The sequence below is a fragment of the Rosa chinensis genome, chromosome 2 (assembly GCF_002994745.2).
Source record: "Rosa chinensis cultivar Old Blush chromosome 2, RchiOBHm-V2, whole genome shotgun sequence".
Taxonomy (NCBI): Eukaryota; Viridiplantae; Streptophyta; class Magnoliopsida; order Rosales; family Rosaceae; genus Rosa; species Rosa chinensis.
Window position 1 is genome coordinate 5,599,092 of NC_037089.1, and position 16,984 is coordinate 5,616,075.

The window sequence follows — 16,984 nt, forward strand, 5'->3', positions numbered from 1 at the left end:
AGGGTTAGGATTATTAGGAGGAAATTGTAAGGTGGGCGTAGAGCGGGGAACACGGGCTCCCGTTATTGAAACAAGAAGTGGTGCAGTGTGAGCCAAATAGGTGAACACGTACAGAAAGAGGCATCCAAGAATAGAATAGTGTCAGTTGGATCATTTAAGGGTTAGAAATGTGTGTGTCATATTCACCACTTAACCCCACTATAAGCCACCACAAGCTGGCTATCCGTATTCGATCCTCTTGCTAGCCAGCCACCTTCATCTCTCAGTTTAATTTCTCTGCTGATTCTGAGCCACCCAGAATGAGCCAGCGCCAGCATTACACCCCACCTTCACTGTTCATTTCTCATGTTTCCACCATTTCCATCTAACCTATCTATATCTATCTATTTATCCTCCACTTTCTATCTTCATATATATATATATATAAACACACACACACACGGCGATCTCTATTCTCTTGCAAGCATTAACAATATGCAACTCATAGAAACCGACAACAACAGTCAATTACACTCAACTCAACAATGACAGAGATATATGAGAGACAGACTTTATCGATCATTGCATGCACAGCACCGAGGTAACAGCTTTGAGAAAACCCAAGTAAATTAAAAATGCCAAGATTCAAGGCATATAAATGTGTGTCTGCTGTCTCCTTCCTTCCATATGTTCGTGGAAACCCAGCGAGGTCCTGACGACTCCACCGTCCATCATACACCTATTGAACTTTCTGCTTTTATCGTCGACTCAGATCTTGCATTTGCATGCACGTGTACACTGTGAAAAGAATAGTCTCTTAATTCTCAAACGTAAACTTAATACATAGGATATATAGCTCCATCTTGCCATTTTCTTGTTAATGGCCAGTTTGCTACACACCTAATATCTTGTGTGAGGCCTTTCCAATATAACTCGAGATTTTAAGGGTGTGCTGAGTTCTAAATTTCATCAAGAGATTAAGAGTATATTTGGTGGTTGGTGCAACTTCACAATTGTAATCTCCGGTCAATTACTTTTAAACATTTATTCCGGAAAGCCAACTTTATAGTTGATGCTTGTGCAAACTCAGGGCAATCTCACTGGAGAAAAAATATGGGAAAATCACCTACGACCAAGGATTATGAGAGCAGTCCTGTTTGATAGATTAGGATCTGGGTGCCGCAGAGGCACTTGTTTGTAATTACGTCTTGCTTATGTTTTTTATCCAAAAAAAAAACTTCACAATTGTAACAATTTACTCTTTTTTTTGTTTTTACATTTGTTATTGAATCGACGGTTTGTGTGCTTATCCTCTTTCCTTTAGAATTTAATATAGTCACATTTATTGGCTATATGTATTTACATTAGGGGTGGGCATTTTGTACCGAAAATGCGGTTACCGACCTGAACCGCACCGAACTAAAATAGTGTGGTTTTATGATCACACCGCACCGAACCGTATAAAAGCGGTTCGGTTGCGGTTTCGGGTTATAAACCGCCCGATTTAAACCGACCCACACCGAATTTATTTTAATTACAATTTATTTATTTATTATTTCTCTATTGATGGAAATGTTGGTTTTCAATATATAAGAAATCCATTTTTGATTAGGTTTTCAGTTTGTAATAAGTTGCTATCTTTGCTTGATCATTGATATATATATATATATATATATATATATATATATATATATATATCTGTGTGTGTGTGTAATAAATTGCTATGGTCTTTCTGCAAGTTGCTTGATATTTGAATGACATTTGCTGATTTGTGTGGACTCTAAATGCATTCAAAATTTATTTATGCCTTATTGAAATTGTTAAGTAAAAATAAGCCTGATTTTGGCCATCTCTTTCTAGTTGAAATTAATAAATTGCTCCAAACCAAAACCGACCCGCACCGCACTGAAAAATGGTGTAACCGAAATAATCGGTTCAACCCTTTTGTAATGCGGTTGCGGTTTGATATATAGGCCAACAGAAAAAAGCGGTTTGGTTGCGGTTTGGGCCTCAAACCGAATCGAACCGCACCGCGCCCACCCCTAATTTACATGCTCCTCCTACTCGAGGATAAAAAAATCATGGGTTTGTAGAAAAATATGAGAAAGTTGACCTATAGCGATTCATATATATCGAATTAAAATAGATTAAAAGGTGACTGGAACTTGTTAATTTGAAAAGAAAAAAACAAACGTCGTCTGATAGAGTCAACCTGTGGGGAAGTGGGGTGAAACATATAAACAGAATGTTGTCCGACCCCACTTCCGCCGATGATGGCATTTGGACCACCCCCATTCAAGAATCCATCAAGCAAGAGGCGGAGAGGTGACGAAAACTGAGGTGGGATAAGACTTTGGAGGGAGGGCAAACGTCGATCGACAGTATTTTTGAAAGTAAAATGGGAAGGGAGTGGTTTAGCTGACGTGTAGAGGCGTGACCTTATTTCTCCAACTTAGTGTCCATTACAAAAACTCCAGTCGTCCAACCGGATCATCCAAAAGGCCACAAGGGCCCCACCGCCACCGGCCACAACAGGTGCTCCTCTCATTCCGGCTACTCCCTAGCTCTACTTACTATGATCCAAACCGAATTCTCCATCCATTTTGTTTGCACCAGAGAAAAGCCTAGGAAAGTAGTAGTATATAGACTTTGAAATCTTAAGCTTAGCTTCAACGAAGTGCAAGTGACAAGCTTGAGTGTGACCTCACAAGCCACTCCAATTATTATCTAATGACTTCGATGATTTGATCCCTAAAAACCAAAATGATTACGAATTATGCGGTTCCTATTATATACATGCCGAGTCGAAAACTAAAAGAAATTTCAATCGGGAGGTGGACTATTTGTATTGTTATAACGTAGTTTCCTATATACAAGCTAAGAAGGGAGATCATTTTGTAAAATCAGCGGGTAAGTCTATTGGTCTACGAAACCTCACAGAGATTTGCTCAGTTTTCCAAGCACCAAAGAGTCGAGGATTCAAAGAATCGAGGGAATGTTCGGAAATCTCCTAGCACCATAGCTTCACTAGACACGTCTCTTCCAATGCCTACTTATAAGTTCACATAATATATTTTTCATTGACTATAGAATTGTCTATTTTCCAAAGCATTTTGTGAATGAAACTGTCAGGACTACGACTTATAATAATGAGAAAGAGATTAAGACCAAAAATCTTTCGTCTTTCTTTTTAATATTTGGGAGGACTGGTCCTCAGACTCTAAAAAATAAAATAAAAAGAGAGAGCAAAATTCGTTCAAACATTCACCAAAAATAATTCTTCTCAATCTACTTCTATCTATGAGTAGTCGTCTCCATGGACTGGTAGTTAATCATGTGCAATAATGCGAATAAGGATATTAGGATTGAACACAATGCAACTCGTTAATTAGATTGTGTATGAGGAGACATAATTAATAAACTCGGAAAATGGCTTGTCGAATTGAGTTTTGAGGCGTCAAAACACCCTCTCCGATTCCCAAGTTCGTTGTGCTGCTACATGAAAGATGTTTGGAATGAACATAATTCAAGAACCTTTTCGATTGTGTAGTTTATTATGGAGAGTGAAATTTTAAAATCCACAATCATTATTTTCTTTTTTGATCAAAAAAGACAAAATTTAAATTACTAAAACGAGAAATAAAGAGTGTGAATTATAAAATGAAGAGTATGGATTTCACATAAGTGCAACGATGCTAATGATGGTAAAACAGTCCATTAATTGTACTATATATATATATATATATATATATATATGTTTGAGAAAGCATCAATAATCATGACCTAAACACGACTTGTCAAACTGCATTTCAAGTGTTAAACACACCCTCCCTCCATCCTAAGATGGCTGCGCGACTGCATGAAGAGTTCATTACGTATGCCCTACCGTTAATAGTAAGTAGACTAACCAATGTTATTCTGCGTCCATGCTTTTAAACTGTCTCAAAGTTGAAAGTTTATATTCTATAATCTTATTTTGAGATATAATATGATTAATTAAATGCCAGCTAGCTAAAAGTAATGTACGTAGCATAATTTCTTATACTTGAACGTGATGAGGTATGTATACACAAGTTGCTTCTCCTTTTGCATGGGCGCCCTTGATTAAGAAAAGGGTGCTCGAATAAAATGTCATTTCAACAAGTACATTGTAAAAATCTACGTAGGTAAGGCCAGAAAGCAGAGAGTACAGAGACACACAGCAGATCGAGAGTGATGTGATGATGAGAGCTATGGAGCTTCGTTGAGAGAAAAATCACCGGAAAAAAAATCGTCTCTTCAAAATTTTCACTCATCGGAAATTGAATCCTCTCTGCGTAATCTGACATCTCTGACGTCTGTGTATTCCAAACCACTCGTATATTTCCACATTTCTTCTTCACGGAATTAGGAGCTCGATCGGTTGTGGTTAATTTAAAAGATTTTAAACACAGAGCATAAAGATAAAAGAAAGTAAAAGACAGGAATGCCCCCACCATCAACGAGCACTGATCTCCTATTAATACTTGTATATCCCTCCCATCTACGGCAAAAACAACCGGTCTATCCATCTTTGAAGCTATAGGCTTAGAAGACAATATTTAGAGGAGGGCTCTCTACGAGAGTATCTCAGCTCCCAGGGGAAAAAACAGAGAGTATTTTGAAACCAAATCATATATAGCTGCAGGTCAATTCTCCGAATTAACACACTAGTGATCGATCATTAATTGTTATTACAATCTTGACCAGGCCACCACCATCAGCATCGATCGATCGATCATGTGTAATCCAAACCCTTCTGTTAATTCCACCAAGACCCAGAAAGCAGCCGAGCAGGTGCATCAACAGCCACAGCAAGGTCATCTCTTTCTCGACCTCTTCTTCTTGTCAGATGAGCCGCCAAAGCTAGTAGTAAAGCAACTACAACAGGCACCATCGTCGTCGACAAGGAGCAGGAGCAGCCCCCCAATTTGCATCACAGACGTAGTCAAAGAGACCAAGTCCCTGTTCAAACTGGCCTTCCCCATACTCATCACAGCTCTCATTCTCTACTCCCGCTCAGCCCTGTCCATGCTGTTCCTCGGCCGCCTGGGCGACTTAGAACTCGCCTCGGGGTCACTAGCCATAGCCTTTGCCAACATCACAGGCTACTCCGTGCTCTCCGGCCTAGCCTTGGGTATGGAGCCGCTGTGTTCCCAAGCCTTCGGAGCACAACGTCCCAAGCTTCTGTCAGTCACTCTCCACCGCGCTGTAATCTTCCTCGTAGTTTGTTCACTCCCCATTTCGCTGCTGTGGTACAATATCTCGACCATTCTTTTGTATCTTCGCCAGGACCCCAACATCACTAACATGGCTCACACCTATCTCATGTTCTCCCTCCCTGACCTTTTCACCAACTCCCTCATTCACCCAATCCGCATTTACCTTCGCGCCCAGGGCATCACCCACCCCCTCACCCTCGCCTCCCTCGCCGGAGCCGTCTTCCATTTCCCCATGAATCTCCTGCTCGTCACCAGGCTCCGCCTCGGCGTCGCCGGCGTCGCGGCCGCCTCCGCCGCCTCCAACTTCTTCGTGCTGCTCTGCCTAGTTGCATACGTCTGGGCGACCAGGCTGCACGTGCCCACGTGGACGGCGCCGAGCCGGGAGTGCTTGACCGGCTGGAAGCCGCTGCTCCGGCTGGCCGCGCCCAGCTGCGTGTCCGTTTGCTTGGAATGGTGGTGGTACGAGATCATGATCGTCTTGTGTGGCCTCCTGGTGGACCCCAAAGCAACCGTCGCCTCGATGGGAGTGCTTATCCAAACGACGTCGTTGATCTACGTGTTCCCGTCGTCTCTCGGGTTCGCCGTGTCCACCCGGGTCGGCAACGAGCTCGGGGCCAACCGGCCCAACCGGGCCAGGCTATCCGCTGTGGTCGCCATTCTCCTGGCCTTCCTCATGGGCCTATCCGCCACGACCTTCGCGTCCGGGATGAGATCAGGGCTGTGGGGCCGGATGTTCACCCACGACGCGGAGATCATACGGCTGACGTCTGCTGCGCTTCCAATCCTAGGGCTGTGCGAGCTCGGCAACTGCCCGCAGACGGTCGCGTGTGGTGTACTCAGGGGCAGCGCGCGTCCGACTACCGCAGCCAACGTGAACCTCAGCGCGTTCTATCTGGTGGGGATGCCCGTGGCGGTTGGGCTCGGGTTCTGGGTCGGAGTCGGGTTCAATGGACTCTGGATCGGGTTGCTGTCGGCCCAGATTTGTTGTGCCGGGCTGATGTTGTATGTTGTTGGGACCACGGACTGGGATTTCCAGGCGAAAAGGGCCCAGGGGCTATCGTGCGCCGGGTGCGATGTGATACTACCTCCTCCTCCTCCTCCAACTTCAACTTCAACTTCAACTTCAACTTCAACCAGTAGCGATCCTCCTTCAACAACGAGTAGCGATTCCAAAGGTGAAGAAGAGGAGCCATTGATTATAATTACAGTGCCTTCTTCTTCTTCTTCTTCCCGATAATCCACAAATATCAAGATGTAATTTTGGCCACTTGCTATTTTTATATAAATTATTTCTCCATCCTCTCGTTTTCTTTTAGCATGCATGATTGTAAATTTTATCATTATTATTCTTTCTATATAAGATTTCTCGATCTTTCGTCACAATTCTTTTCAGAGATTAGATTATATTAACGGAAGATGGATCAAGTTTAAAGTCACCATAACTCCGTGAGTAATAATTGAATGGGTTTCGTTTCGATTTGTCCACATTGTGCTAGTACAATCAGGGACAAATTAATAAGCTACAAGCATTACACTAGTTGTATTGAAAATTTTATCTCGTACTGAGACAGAATGAGTTTTGATTTGTTTATATTGCATTATTGCGTGAGGAGTATGAAAAAGCAATGTAAGCTAGAAACGCCAAACTCAATATTGAAATTTTATCTCGTACTCTAGACTATTAAGTTTTATTTCACAGCTCATAATTCCATCTTGATTTGAGTATTTTCCTTATTTGGCAAAACTCAATTAGGTACCTTAAAAGAAAGTTAGACGCTTTACTTTTATACATTCGACGCTTGAAATATTTTGATTTGGATGTTTAAAGTTTTATTTCGTCTTTCGATCAAAAATAGTGGGGCACGGTTCGTGCATTATTAGTTTGATTTTGATAAAAGCTTGAAATGGAGTGACATTTTTAACCGAGACAGAGCAGTACACTGGAGTTCTGTGAGAAATGTTTAGGGCAATTGGGAAATGTCTCAAAGATTCGGACATGTTCGATCTTTTCCTTCATCGAGGATGTTGGGTACGTGGACATGCTAAGCTGGGCTTTCCACAGTATCCGATTAGCTTCCAATGAGAGTTCGACACGTAGTAGAGAGTCCCACTCCTGTGGGAGGTAATGCAAGTTTGACCTTATCTTCCAGATTGGTCCCAGAAACCACTGAATTACCCACCTGGTTGGTCTCGACTGGAGGAGCTAATTATACAGTTCATAGGGGCCGAAGGAATTTTTACCTACTTAGCTTAAGCAAAACTTACAGCTACAGATTTGATGTCCCATCATAATGATAGCTCTGATGTGATTACATACTAGAAAAAGAATGGGTGGAAAAGTGGGAGCAAGAATCATGCTCCGATTTCCAGTCTAATGTCCTTTTCGTTCTCTAGGTAATTAATTAACTTGACGCTTTGATTAATTATCTTCTTTCTTTTCTTTCTTTTTTTTCAGAGAAGGTTTAGTCTCTATCACTTCGTGACATTCAAGGAAAAAAGAATACATGGAAGAGGAACAAAACCAAAACCTCTAAATCCAAAATCCAAGCGTAATGAAATTTTAGCTAGTTAATAAAAACAAAATCGGGGAAGACGTAACGGATTATTCTTGAGTGTGAAAGGATAAATGAAGGTGGTGGATCCCATCACACAATTCCAGATGAAGACGAATCGTAGTTTGCTAAAGTATCTGCAAGTCTATTCCCTTCCCTAAAGATATAAAGAGATTGAAATGTCGTCATAAATATATTGAATATACAATTATTCCACTGAACTCGAAGATTTCAAGGCACAAGAGAATGATTACGAAAATAATCAATTACCAAAGAGCAGTCAACTTCTAACTAAATATGCTTCCAATCACAAACCCAAATAGTTCAATTGCCTTGATAACCACCATAACCTCTGCCGCCACGGAGCTAAGAATAACAATAATATAAGCAAAAGCTCCAAGAAAACCACCCTTAGAATTCCTGAAAATTGCTCCATAGCCCCCCTTGCCTATCTCATGCTTCCATGCTTCATTAGTATTAATCTTGACCCACCCAATTATAGGAGGACGCCAATTAACCTCCACGACTATTGGAGCATGATGTTGTCTACATTGCACCTCAAAATACGCAGATCATTAATAGTGTTAAGCATGCTACCCCTGGCCAAACCACTTGCAGCACGAATCTGACTAGAAATAAGCCTACCAATCTCAGCAACAGAGAAGTTTTTTTCATCAAACCTGCTCTTATTTCTAGCATGCCAAACAAACCATAAATTTGTAGTAAAGTCAATCAACCATAATTCTCTAACCTGAAAGCTACGTCCAATAGCTAGGTCCTTCTCAAAAGCCTCCAAAATGGATAATGGAATTGAACCAAGTTCAAATATAAAGAAAATTTGTTGTTCCATATGGCAGCAGTAAGCGAGCATTGAAGAAAAATATGGCTAATAGATTCAGTATTAACACCACAAAGATCATAACGTGAAGCCATTGAAACCCCTTCTTTGTAAAAAATCATTGGAAATAATTCTTCTTCTTTCCCATCCCTTCTTATTAGGGCTAGGTTCGGTACGGTACCGGGCCTTCAAGTCTAAAACCACCTACCATACCAGAGCTTATTGGTACACAAAATGAAGTACCATTACCGGTACCAAGACTTCGGTTACCAACTTCTCTGTATCGGTTGGTTGGGCCTCCAATCGAGTTTAAGATTGGGCCACGATCTGGCCAGAGCCCAAGAATTGAGCCTGCTAGGCAAGGCAAGCCCAGATCTTGCAGAGTCAACCCAACCCAACACCACCACCACCACTGCCATCCCTCCACCACCGCCCAGATCACGCCAACTCCCCCAAACTGAAGGTTGAGATCCGTTTCAATCTCCTCCGACCCCAAACTAGCAACCAAGTTCCAAATCCCAACCCCTCTAGGTCTGCAAGATCCGAAACCCCACCCCTCAACGCCCCTGAACTCTCCTTCCTCCTCCCATCTACCATCGTCGCCTACGGCCAAAGCCCGTCCAACTACAGCGGGAGTGACAGCAACAAAGTTTGAGGGCTGATAAGCTTGGATTCGAGAGAGAGACTGAGGTGAGAGAAGCACTTTACAGGTTGCTATTTGTCAAGAAGAAAAAGATAAGAATCAGAAGGGATGGGAAAGAAGAAGAAGAAGAAGAAGAAGAGATAGAAGAGACGGGAAAAGAAAGAAAAAGAAGAAAGAAGAAAGAAGAAAGAAGAAAGAAGAAAGAGAAGAGAGAAGAGTCGTCCAAAAAGAAGAGAGAAGAATAAAAAACTAAAAAGAAGAAGATAAGAAGAGAGACAGAAGAGACGGGGAAAAGAAAGAAAAAGAAGAAAGAAGAAAGAGAAGAAAGAAGACTCAGAAGAGACAAGAAGAGTCCAAAAGAAGAAGACCGAAGAATAAAAAATTAAAAAAATATGAGTATGATACATGTCTTCGGTACGGTACGGTATATCATATATATGTGAAAATTGAAACCATTACCGTACCGTGTATGTGGAGTCGGTACGGTTGTACCGTACCAAGACTTCGGTTACCAAGTTTTTGGCTACCAATTCACTTGGCTCGGCTCGGATGCGGTTGGTATGGTTTGGTTCGGGAGAATTTGCCAGCCCTAGTAAGGACATTCGAGGAAAAATAAATTTGGACCATATACGTTTACCCCATGGCAAAGAATGGGACAGAAAAGCTTGCTTTGCAGTTAACTCCCCATAAGAGTAAGTAGACCAGATCAACTTATCTTCCATCCCAGGATTAGTAGCAATTGTTAATTACGGTAAAATCCTAGCGCACTTGTAAATATATTTATCAATTTGGACTTAAGGTAGAAACTAAAAATTGTTACTCATGTGCATGTTACTTAAGATGAGATAAATTATCGCAATGAGTTTAATCAAGAATAATCAGATGAAAGAACTATATATTTCTCCGATTTTTAAGTTTAAAACATAACCCAGTTGCACGATACATTAACTATTATAAACAAAATAACCATATTTATGAGTAGGGATCCCTAACCAAATCAAACCTACCGCACCTTCCACATAAAATTTAGGGTTATTATCACAAATGGTACTTGAACTATACCTCAATCTTATCGATGGTACCTGAATTTCAATTTTGATCACAACCAGTACCCGAACATTTCGATTTCATTTTAAATGGTACCTAGAACCACCTCCGGTCAAAATTCCGACTAAAAAGGGCATGTGAGGCGATCATAGTGATGATTTTTGATGATTTCAAGGGTTGCGATCATATATAGTGATAATTTTTGGTAATAGACTTACCTTGAACTTGAAATATATATATATATATATATATATATATTTTATAGATTTGGCTTTTTTGGCCAGAATGGTGACCGAAGGTGGCCTTAGGTACCATTTAAAATGAAGTCGAAAAGTTCGGGTACTGATTGTGATCAAAATTGAAATTCAGGTACCATCGATAAAATAGAGGATAAGTTCAGGTATTATTTGTGATAATAATCCTAAACTTTATAATAAAAGCGGTATGTAATGTAAGAGATATTAAATATAATTAATTTTAAATTTCAAAATACAAAAGAGCGATTGTTAATATTACACAGGAAGACATTTATTACTGTTTTATGAATTGATTGTGTTTGGACATGATGAGATCAGATCCGGACTATTCTATTTCGTATTCAATACACAGGAACTTTGAAATTGGCGTACACTCAACGTCTTTGAAGCATCTTTGCCTTTCATACACAAAATATGAACATATATATGACGTTAAAGTTTATAGTTGATTGGATGATTCTTCTTTTACCTTTTACAGCGCCACTTAAATGGAATGTACCACATCCGTGCGAGTACTCTTCTATTTTTATTATTCAACATCCGTGCAAGTACTCTTCTATTGTCATCAAAAACGAAAAGAAAAAAAGTACTCTTCTATTCACGGAGTTTTACCTGCAATGTGCCCAAAGTGATTTTCGGGGACCGATTTAATTGCCGACAACACGTATGCCTGGTACAATGATTCACTATGTACACCTCCCTACCAAAGTGAATAAAAGTCGTAAGAAGGGGTACTGATACATTTCCCATTGTTTGTTTGTAGATGCCTCAATCATGAGCTTGGCTTTCCGTAGTGCTTCGTCTCTAACCGCTCAAAACCCTAATTATTCAAACTTTGACAAAAGCTTCATTCAAAGTTTCAAACTGCGCACACAACATTTTACAGCATTTCATGTGCGATTGGACTCGCATTCGTCGCCTAGTAGCTAGGTTGGCTTATAGTTACCAAATCAACCACTGTATATTTGACAAGCCCTACGTATATATATACATATATAATTTCTTCGGATCATTATCGCGCGCACTCATATATATATATATATATGGCTCACTAAGTCCCATGCCTCTAAAAGTAAAGGATGCAAATGAATTCAGGTGGTTGAATTGTGTCCCTATGAAATGGATAAATGGAGTTTGATCAAGTACCCCAACAAACAAACAAGGGCTATAATGCAAAAGGCTCAGAAAAACTGAAAACTGAAAAGACCAGCACCACCATGGCGAGCAGCTCGGAGTGTGTTGTCTGGTATTCAGAAGCATGAAACATTCACGACCTTTTTGTGCAGAAATTGCACGAGGGGGAAATCAGCCCTTTCATTTCATTTCATGTCCGTTCAATTAATCACTACTGTGACTACTATGGTTTTGTTTTCTTTTGTGCATTGCTTGTGGGTTTTAATTATTGCCTTTGGTCAAAAAATGAAGAAGAAAAAAGTCACATTTTATCTGCTCGCAGCTAGCTAGCTACTGGGTCGGTCATTTTTTATCAATCTCCCCTAGCTTGTTGATGCCAAATCTGCATCCGTAACTTCCAGGCTAAGACTTGTTGGTATTGTACCAAGCGAAATCTGTGGGTTCCATGCCGTCAAATCTATTGAAACAATTATTTGTTTGGCCATGCTTTGCATCGATCTCCAGCATTCTGGATCGTTTCTGCAAATATATGTGTGCATTATTTCTCTAAAAACAAGCCCCCAACTACTAGATTTAATTAGATACTTTAGACTCTCTTTTTTTTTTTTGGGTCTGAATTATTAATATTACTCAGAGTTTGTTCAACATGGGCATTATACTTTTTCTACTTTAATAAAATCAAGATGACAAGTTGCGTGTTCTTTCACTCACAAAGCTTCAAAATTAAGAAGGAAAAAGATAAGGGTCATCCCCTGCCCTCATAGAGAGTCAATTTGAGTTTGTTATCAAAACTTCACCAGGACTATAAACCTAGTAAATAGTATTTTCTTTTAGTACGTAATGGCTAGAAAGGATCAAGATTCACCCAAGTACCGGGTTACCATTCGTGTCATGACACATTGAAGATGATCATCTTCAGTTCAAGTAGACGAACAAGTTGTCGAGATGCATCTTCGAAAAAAACATAGACATATTGTTACCCAATAATTTAGTCAACGCATATACTAACGAAAACAAAAATTGAATACTAATTTAACATAGTTCACTACGTATGTAAAGTTTTACATGGAGTTTGAGTCGTGTCGGATATTAATGCTGCCCTTTTCATCTATATTAAGTCTAATCTCTGTCTTAATACAATCGGTGTAACTATACTGACTTGCATGCATGATACTCTCCATACTACTTGAATATTAAAAGACAAACATGCATGATGCATGTTCCATCTCATTGATATATTAGTTGAGAATTAGTCGCCTTTCGAACATGGTATTAGGGGAGGTGAATTTTAACATATATATTCATCCAAGTATTCATTTTTATTTAAATTAAGAAAGGCCAGATTCTAGCTGGGCGTTTTCGATATATTTCTTAACATGCTAGATTCGAGGGATTTGATATCCAATTTGATAGCTTTAGAATTAAGTATTCTCTTAATTGAAAAACTAGTTCCAGTAGGAGTTAAGTTAAGAAATGGACAGTTTCATGCATTTGATTTCTAAAGTTACTACTCGACAAATATGAAGAACGAGTAATCTATTATTAAAATGAACATTTCTAAATTAATTTGAGTTTCAGGTTTATGTGGAAGATGAACAATGAACATTTATAATTAATTAGTTGGTGCATATATACGCATGTAGTTGGCCTCTAATTTACAATATATTGTCAAAGCATTGTTGTTGGCTAAAACATAATTCAACCCATTCAGATTTGCTTACCAAAGTGAATGTCAACCTCATTCGCCACTAAGCTAATAGATGCATGGGCATTAGTGATTTAGTGTACGCATATATGCGACTGAGTAAAATATATATTAGGAGTACTATATATTCAATAGTACGTTATATGCAGAATATTCACAATATATCATAATCTAGTTCTTTAATTAGATACTGATGTAATCCAAAGATTAGCACAAATTAAGCGCATGATTTGCCATGTGAATGTCAAATTAAACGCAAGCCATCAAAGCTGTCGTGAATGGGATTGCCATAGTATAAGTGCATAACTGGCCGGTCAACTTCTTGATGATATGTGTGTGATACCTATAGCCATCGATCACACAATCAGTTATGTAATTGTCCACAATCATTTATAATTCTCTCATTTGTAAGTGGAAATAAGTTATAAGTTTTGATTTATGACGACTAATTGTTGTGTAATTTTCGAATAATATACAATAGTTGTGTACTTGTGTACTTATATGTTTCAGGAAGGCCAATATGGTGCATGGCCTACGCATGCTTTTACCCAAAAATAAAAAACAATTGATATCAGCTACTAGCTACAATAAGAGAAAGATTCGAACTTATAATTTCCGACGAATGAAACCTTGTAAAACAAAAAGAAAAGGATGAGCATCTTTCGGATTCTTTCCTACCCGCATTTGGGGACCCTGCATGTGATGGGCTGATGGCACTCTAATTTTACTTCGTGCCCATCAAGCTAGGCTAGGGCAAAAGGTTGGAAACTGCAGTCTGTAACCCTAGCGTACATAGCATGGTCCAGACTAGCTCGAACCTTGATCTGGGCGTGTCCATTATCATTATCATGCACCTGCACTGCGTACATGAAAGAAGATATATATAAAGCTAGCTATGGCCTCCCTGGCCTCCTCAATCATGGTGGTCCTTCTGTAGCTGTACGTAGATTGTTCATTGAAATGAAGAAGGAGTTCGGTCCTCCGCACTGTGGTGATCCATATCATGAGCTATAACTGTTACAAATAGATGCTGGTGGAAACTCAAACATTTCGATCGATGCAGCAGCTGACCTACCAAAAAATGTCAAATCAGTACTGCATGTTTTCAGTCTCAAACTGGCCGAAAATGCCAAAGCATTATTAACCCCATTCCAATAGTTACATGCTTCTGCCTTCTGGCAAGGAGCCAGAGCAATATTAACCCCGCTCAAATAGTGAACGTACTGATCTATCTCAGAATATATACGTACTTCGATCGTATCCATTCTGACAGATATTAATTTATAGCTTCTGGGACAGCTAGGGTAAATACAGATGAGATCGACATAGTGATCACAGGCCTTAATATAACTAGCTAGGTTATAATGAAATGAAGAGAGCATTGTTCATATAAGATTATCTTGTTCTTGGGGGGATCACATAGCATTGAAAGCTAGCTAGCTAACTAGGCTTATAATAAATCGTCATTCTTCCCATCTTGTCTGAGTTGTCTCCTTATCTAAATCTTACCTAAACTAAACAAGATTACTTCTCCTTGCTGGCATTCGCATGCATTCTCATATATAATACTAAATGGAATCCTCAACAAATACCAATTATGAATCTGTGACACATATATATATATACATATATATGAACCAAAGTAGCCCCAGAGGACTCCGGCCATAATGGCTGTCCCTTTGCAACCCCATAACCACTGGCTCTTGCCCATGAAGTAGAAGAGGCCTAGCCTTTGTCCACCTTAGAAGCAACAAGAGCTTAGCTAGTAGCTAGATAGGTACATTGATTTCATGCACTTGGGATATTATTGTATTACGTACTTACTGGGTTCCTTACAAGGAAGGCTAGTTAAGATAGTGAACTTTTGCATTGTTTTCTCCAATTAATGGGAGATAGCTAGGCATGTCTTATGTCTGATGTCCCCCCTCTGGAGGTACTCAACTCCTCCACACATGGCATGTACGTGTCACCATCTACCTCTCATTTCCAAACCCATCATTTTCTACCCCTTTTCGGGTCGACACATGGGTCCTTACACTCCTAGCGTTGCTCAACATAGACTTAGAGCATATGCCTATGTACAAATTAAGAGTCCTACTTGCAGGTCATCATCCAAAATATCCAAAATACACGGTCATGTCCTTTTTGGTTGATTTGGATTACTGTTTGAAGGTATATGGAAGTGGAAATATAAATTTTTGGAGTTAGATCTATCATCGTTGCCGGACCACCCATAATAATTGATCGACTGACAAGCATTAAAGTAACTACTACGTACTAGAGAAGTACTATACACGCAATCTTTACATACATGTAGTTTTACCTTTTCCTCGACCAGCATTTTGAGCGGACATGGATGATTAACTACTCCTTTACATTGTCATATTCCTCTTAGATTTTTCACAAAGCATCACGAAGATTGGAGGAGTTATATGAGTCAGTATTGGTGAAAAATTTAAACAGAATATAGCGATACAAATTTACAATTACAGTTCAAGAAGTCACCACTGTTCGCATTACATTGATTACGTTGCTGGCCCAGAGTTGGAAAAGAAACCCAAAATTAATGATAATGTATCTTTTGGGCCGAAGGGGCCGTTTGTAGTCGGTCCAGACAAAACTACCCAAAAGAAGATGGTAGCATATGCTTGTTTTTCACATTTCTAATCTGATTTCCTTTCATGAACAATGCTTCTTCCATTTGAAGAAATAGGAGTACCTTCTGAAATGTTATAGCCAACAGTGGCATCAGAAATACAGTCGCTACGTATAAAAAGATTCTGTACCTTATATATGTAGTGATTGATAAGCTATGATATACGTACATATGTAGTCCTTTATGTATTGTATTTCCACATGCAGGTGATGAACGTACTACCTGGAGCGTCGAATTTGTAACACCATATATTCATGCTCACAATCATATACACATTAACTCGACAACAATCATAAAAGGACCAAAGCTTACCTTCAGCAATCACATGCATGGATTCCATCTTCTGCAGCTGCAAAACTTGATCACTAGAATATAGCCTTATGTTGCTTACCAACTTGCTTCTCAATGGACAGAACTAATGCAATAAAACGTGGTAGCAACAGGGACCAATTCATCTATTTATATAGGTGACTTAAACCTCAAGAAGCTTCCCATTAAAGCAGTTCATATCTGATTAGGTCTCCTAGCTAGATCCTTAATGTAACACTTTGTTCTAGTCTTTCTTGCAGACTAGGAATTGGATTATTAACCTTAATGAATTGATACACTCTTTCATTAACCTACAATTATTGGTTTATAGTTTGTGTCCATGTTGAACTAGTTTTGACATTAAGCTAATTATCGATTTACTTTATGTTAATGTGTGACAAGTCCATAAGGATTCTAACAATCCTCCCCTTGGACTGACACATATTAAGCTTGATAATTTGCACAAGAAAATGTCATAAACTACTCAACTTACTGTAGTGCGCGCCAGACAACAAAATCAAACCATAAATCCATTCCAACATGGTCAGATCACAGTTACTTATGTAGAGCAAGAAACAGTATACAGTTTAACAAAAATGTAGAGTTTCAAAACCACAAACACAA

At 39.4% G+C, this 16,984-nt stretch overlaps 1 protein-coding gene across 1 annotated transcript; it reads left to right on the forward strand.

Moving 5' to 3' along the window:
• The first annotated feature begins 4,154 nt into the window (after positions 1-4,154).
• Positions 4,155-6,516, forward strand: LOC112185984 (protein DETOXIFICATION 51). Its single transcript, XM_024324331.2, has one exon. The coding sequence runs from the start codon at positions 4,738-4,740 to the stop codon at positions 6,454-6,456; it is 1,719 nt and encodes a 572-aa protein (XP_024180099.1). The 5' UTR covers positions 4,155-4,737; the 3' UTR covers positions 6,457-6,516.
• Positions 6,517-16,984: the final 10,468 nt, after the last annotated feature.

Excerpts from the sequence above, each read along its gene's own strand:
- LOC112185984 (XM_024324331.2), top strand. The coding sequence starts at position 4,738 with ATGTGTAATCCAAACCCTTCTGTTAATTCCACCAAGACCCAGAAAGCA.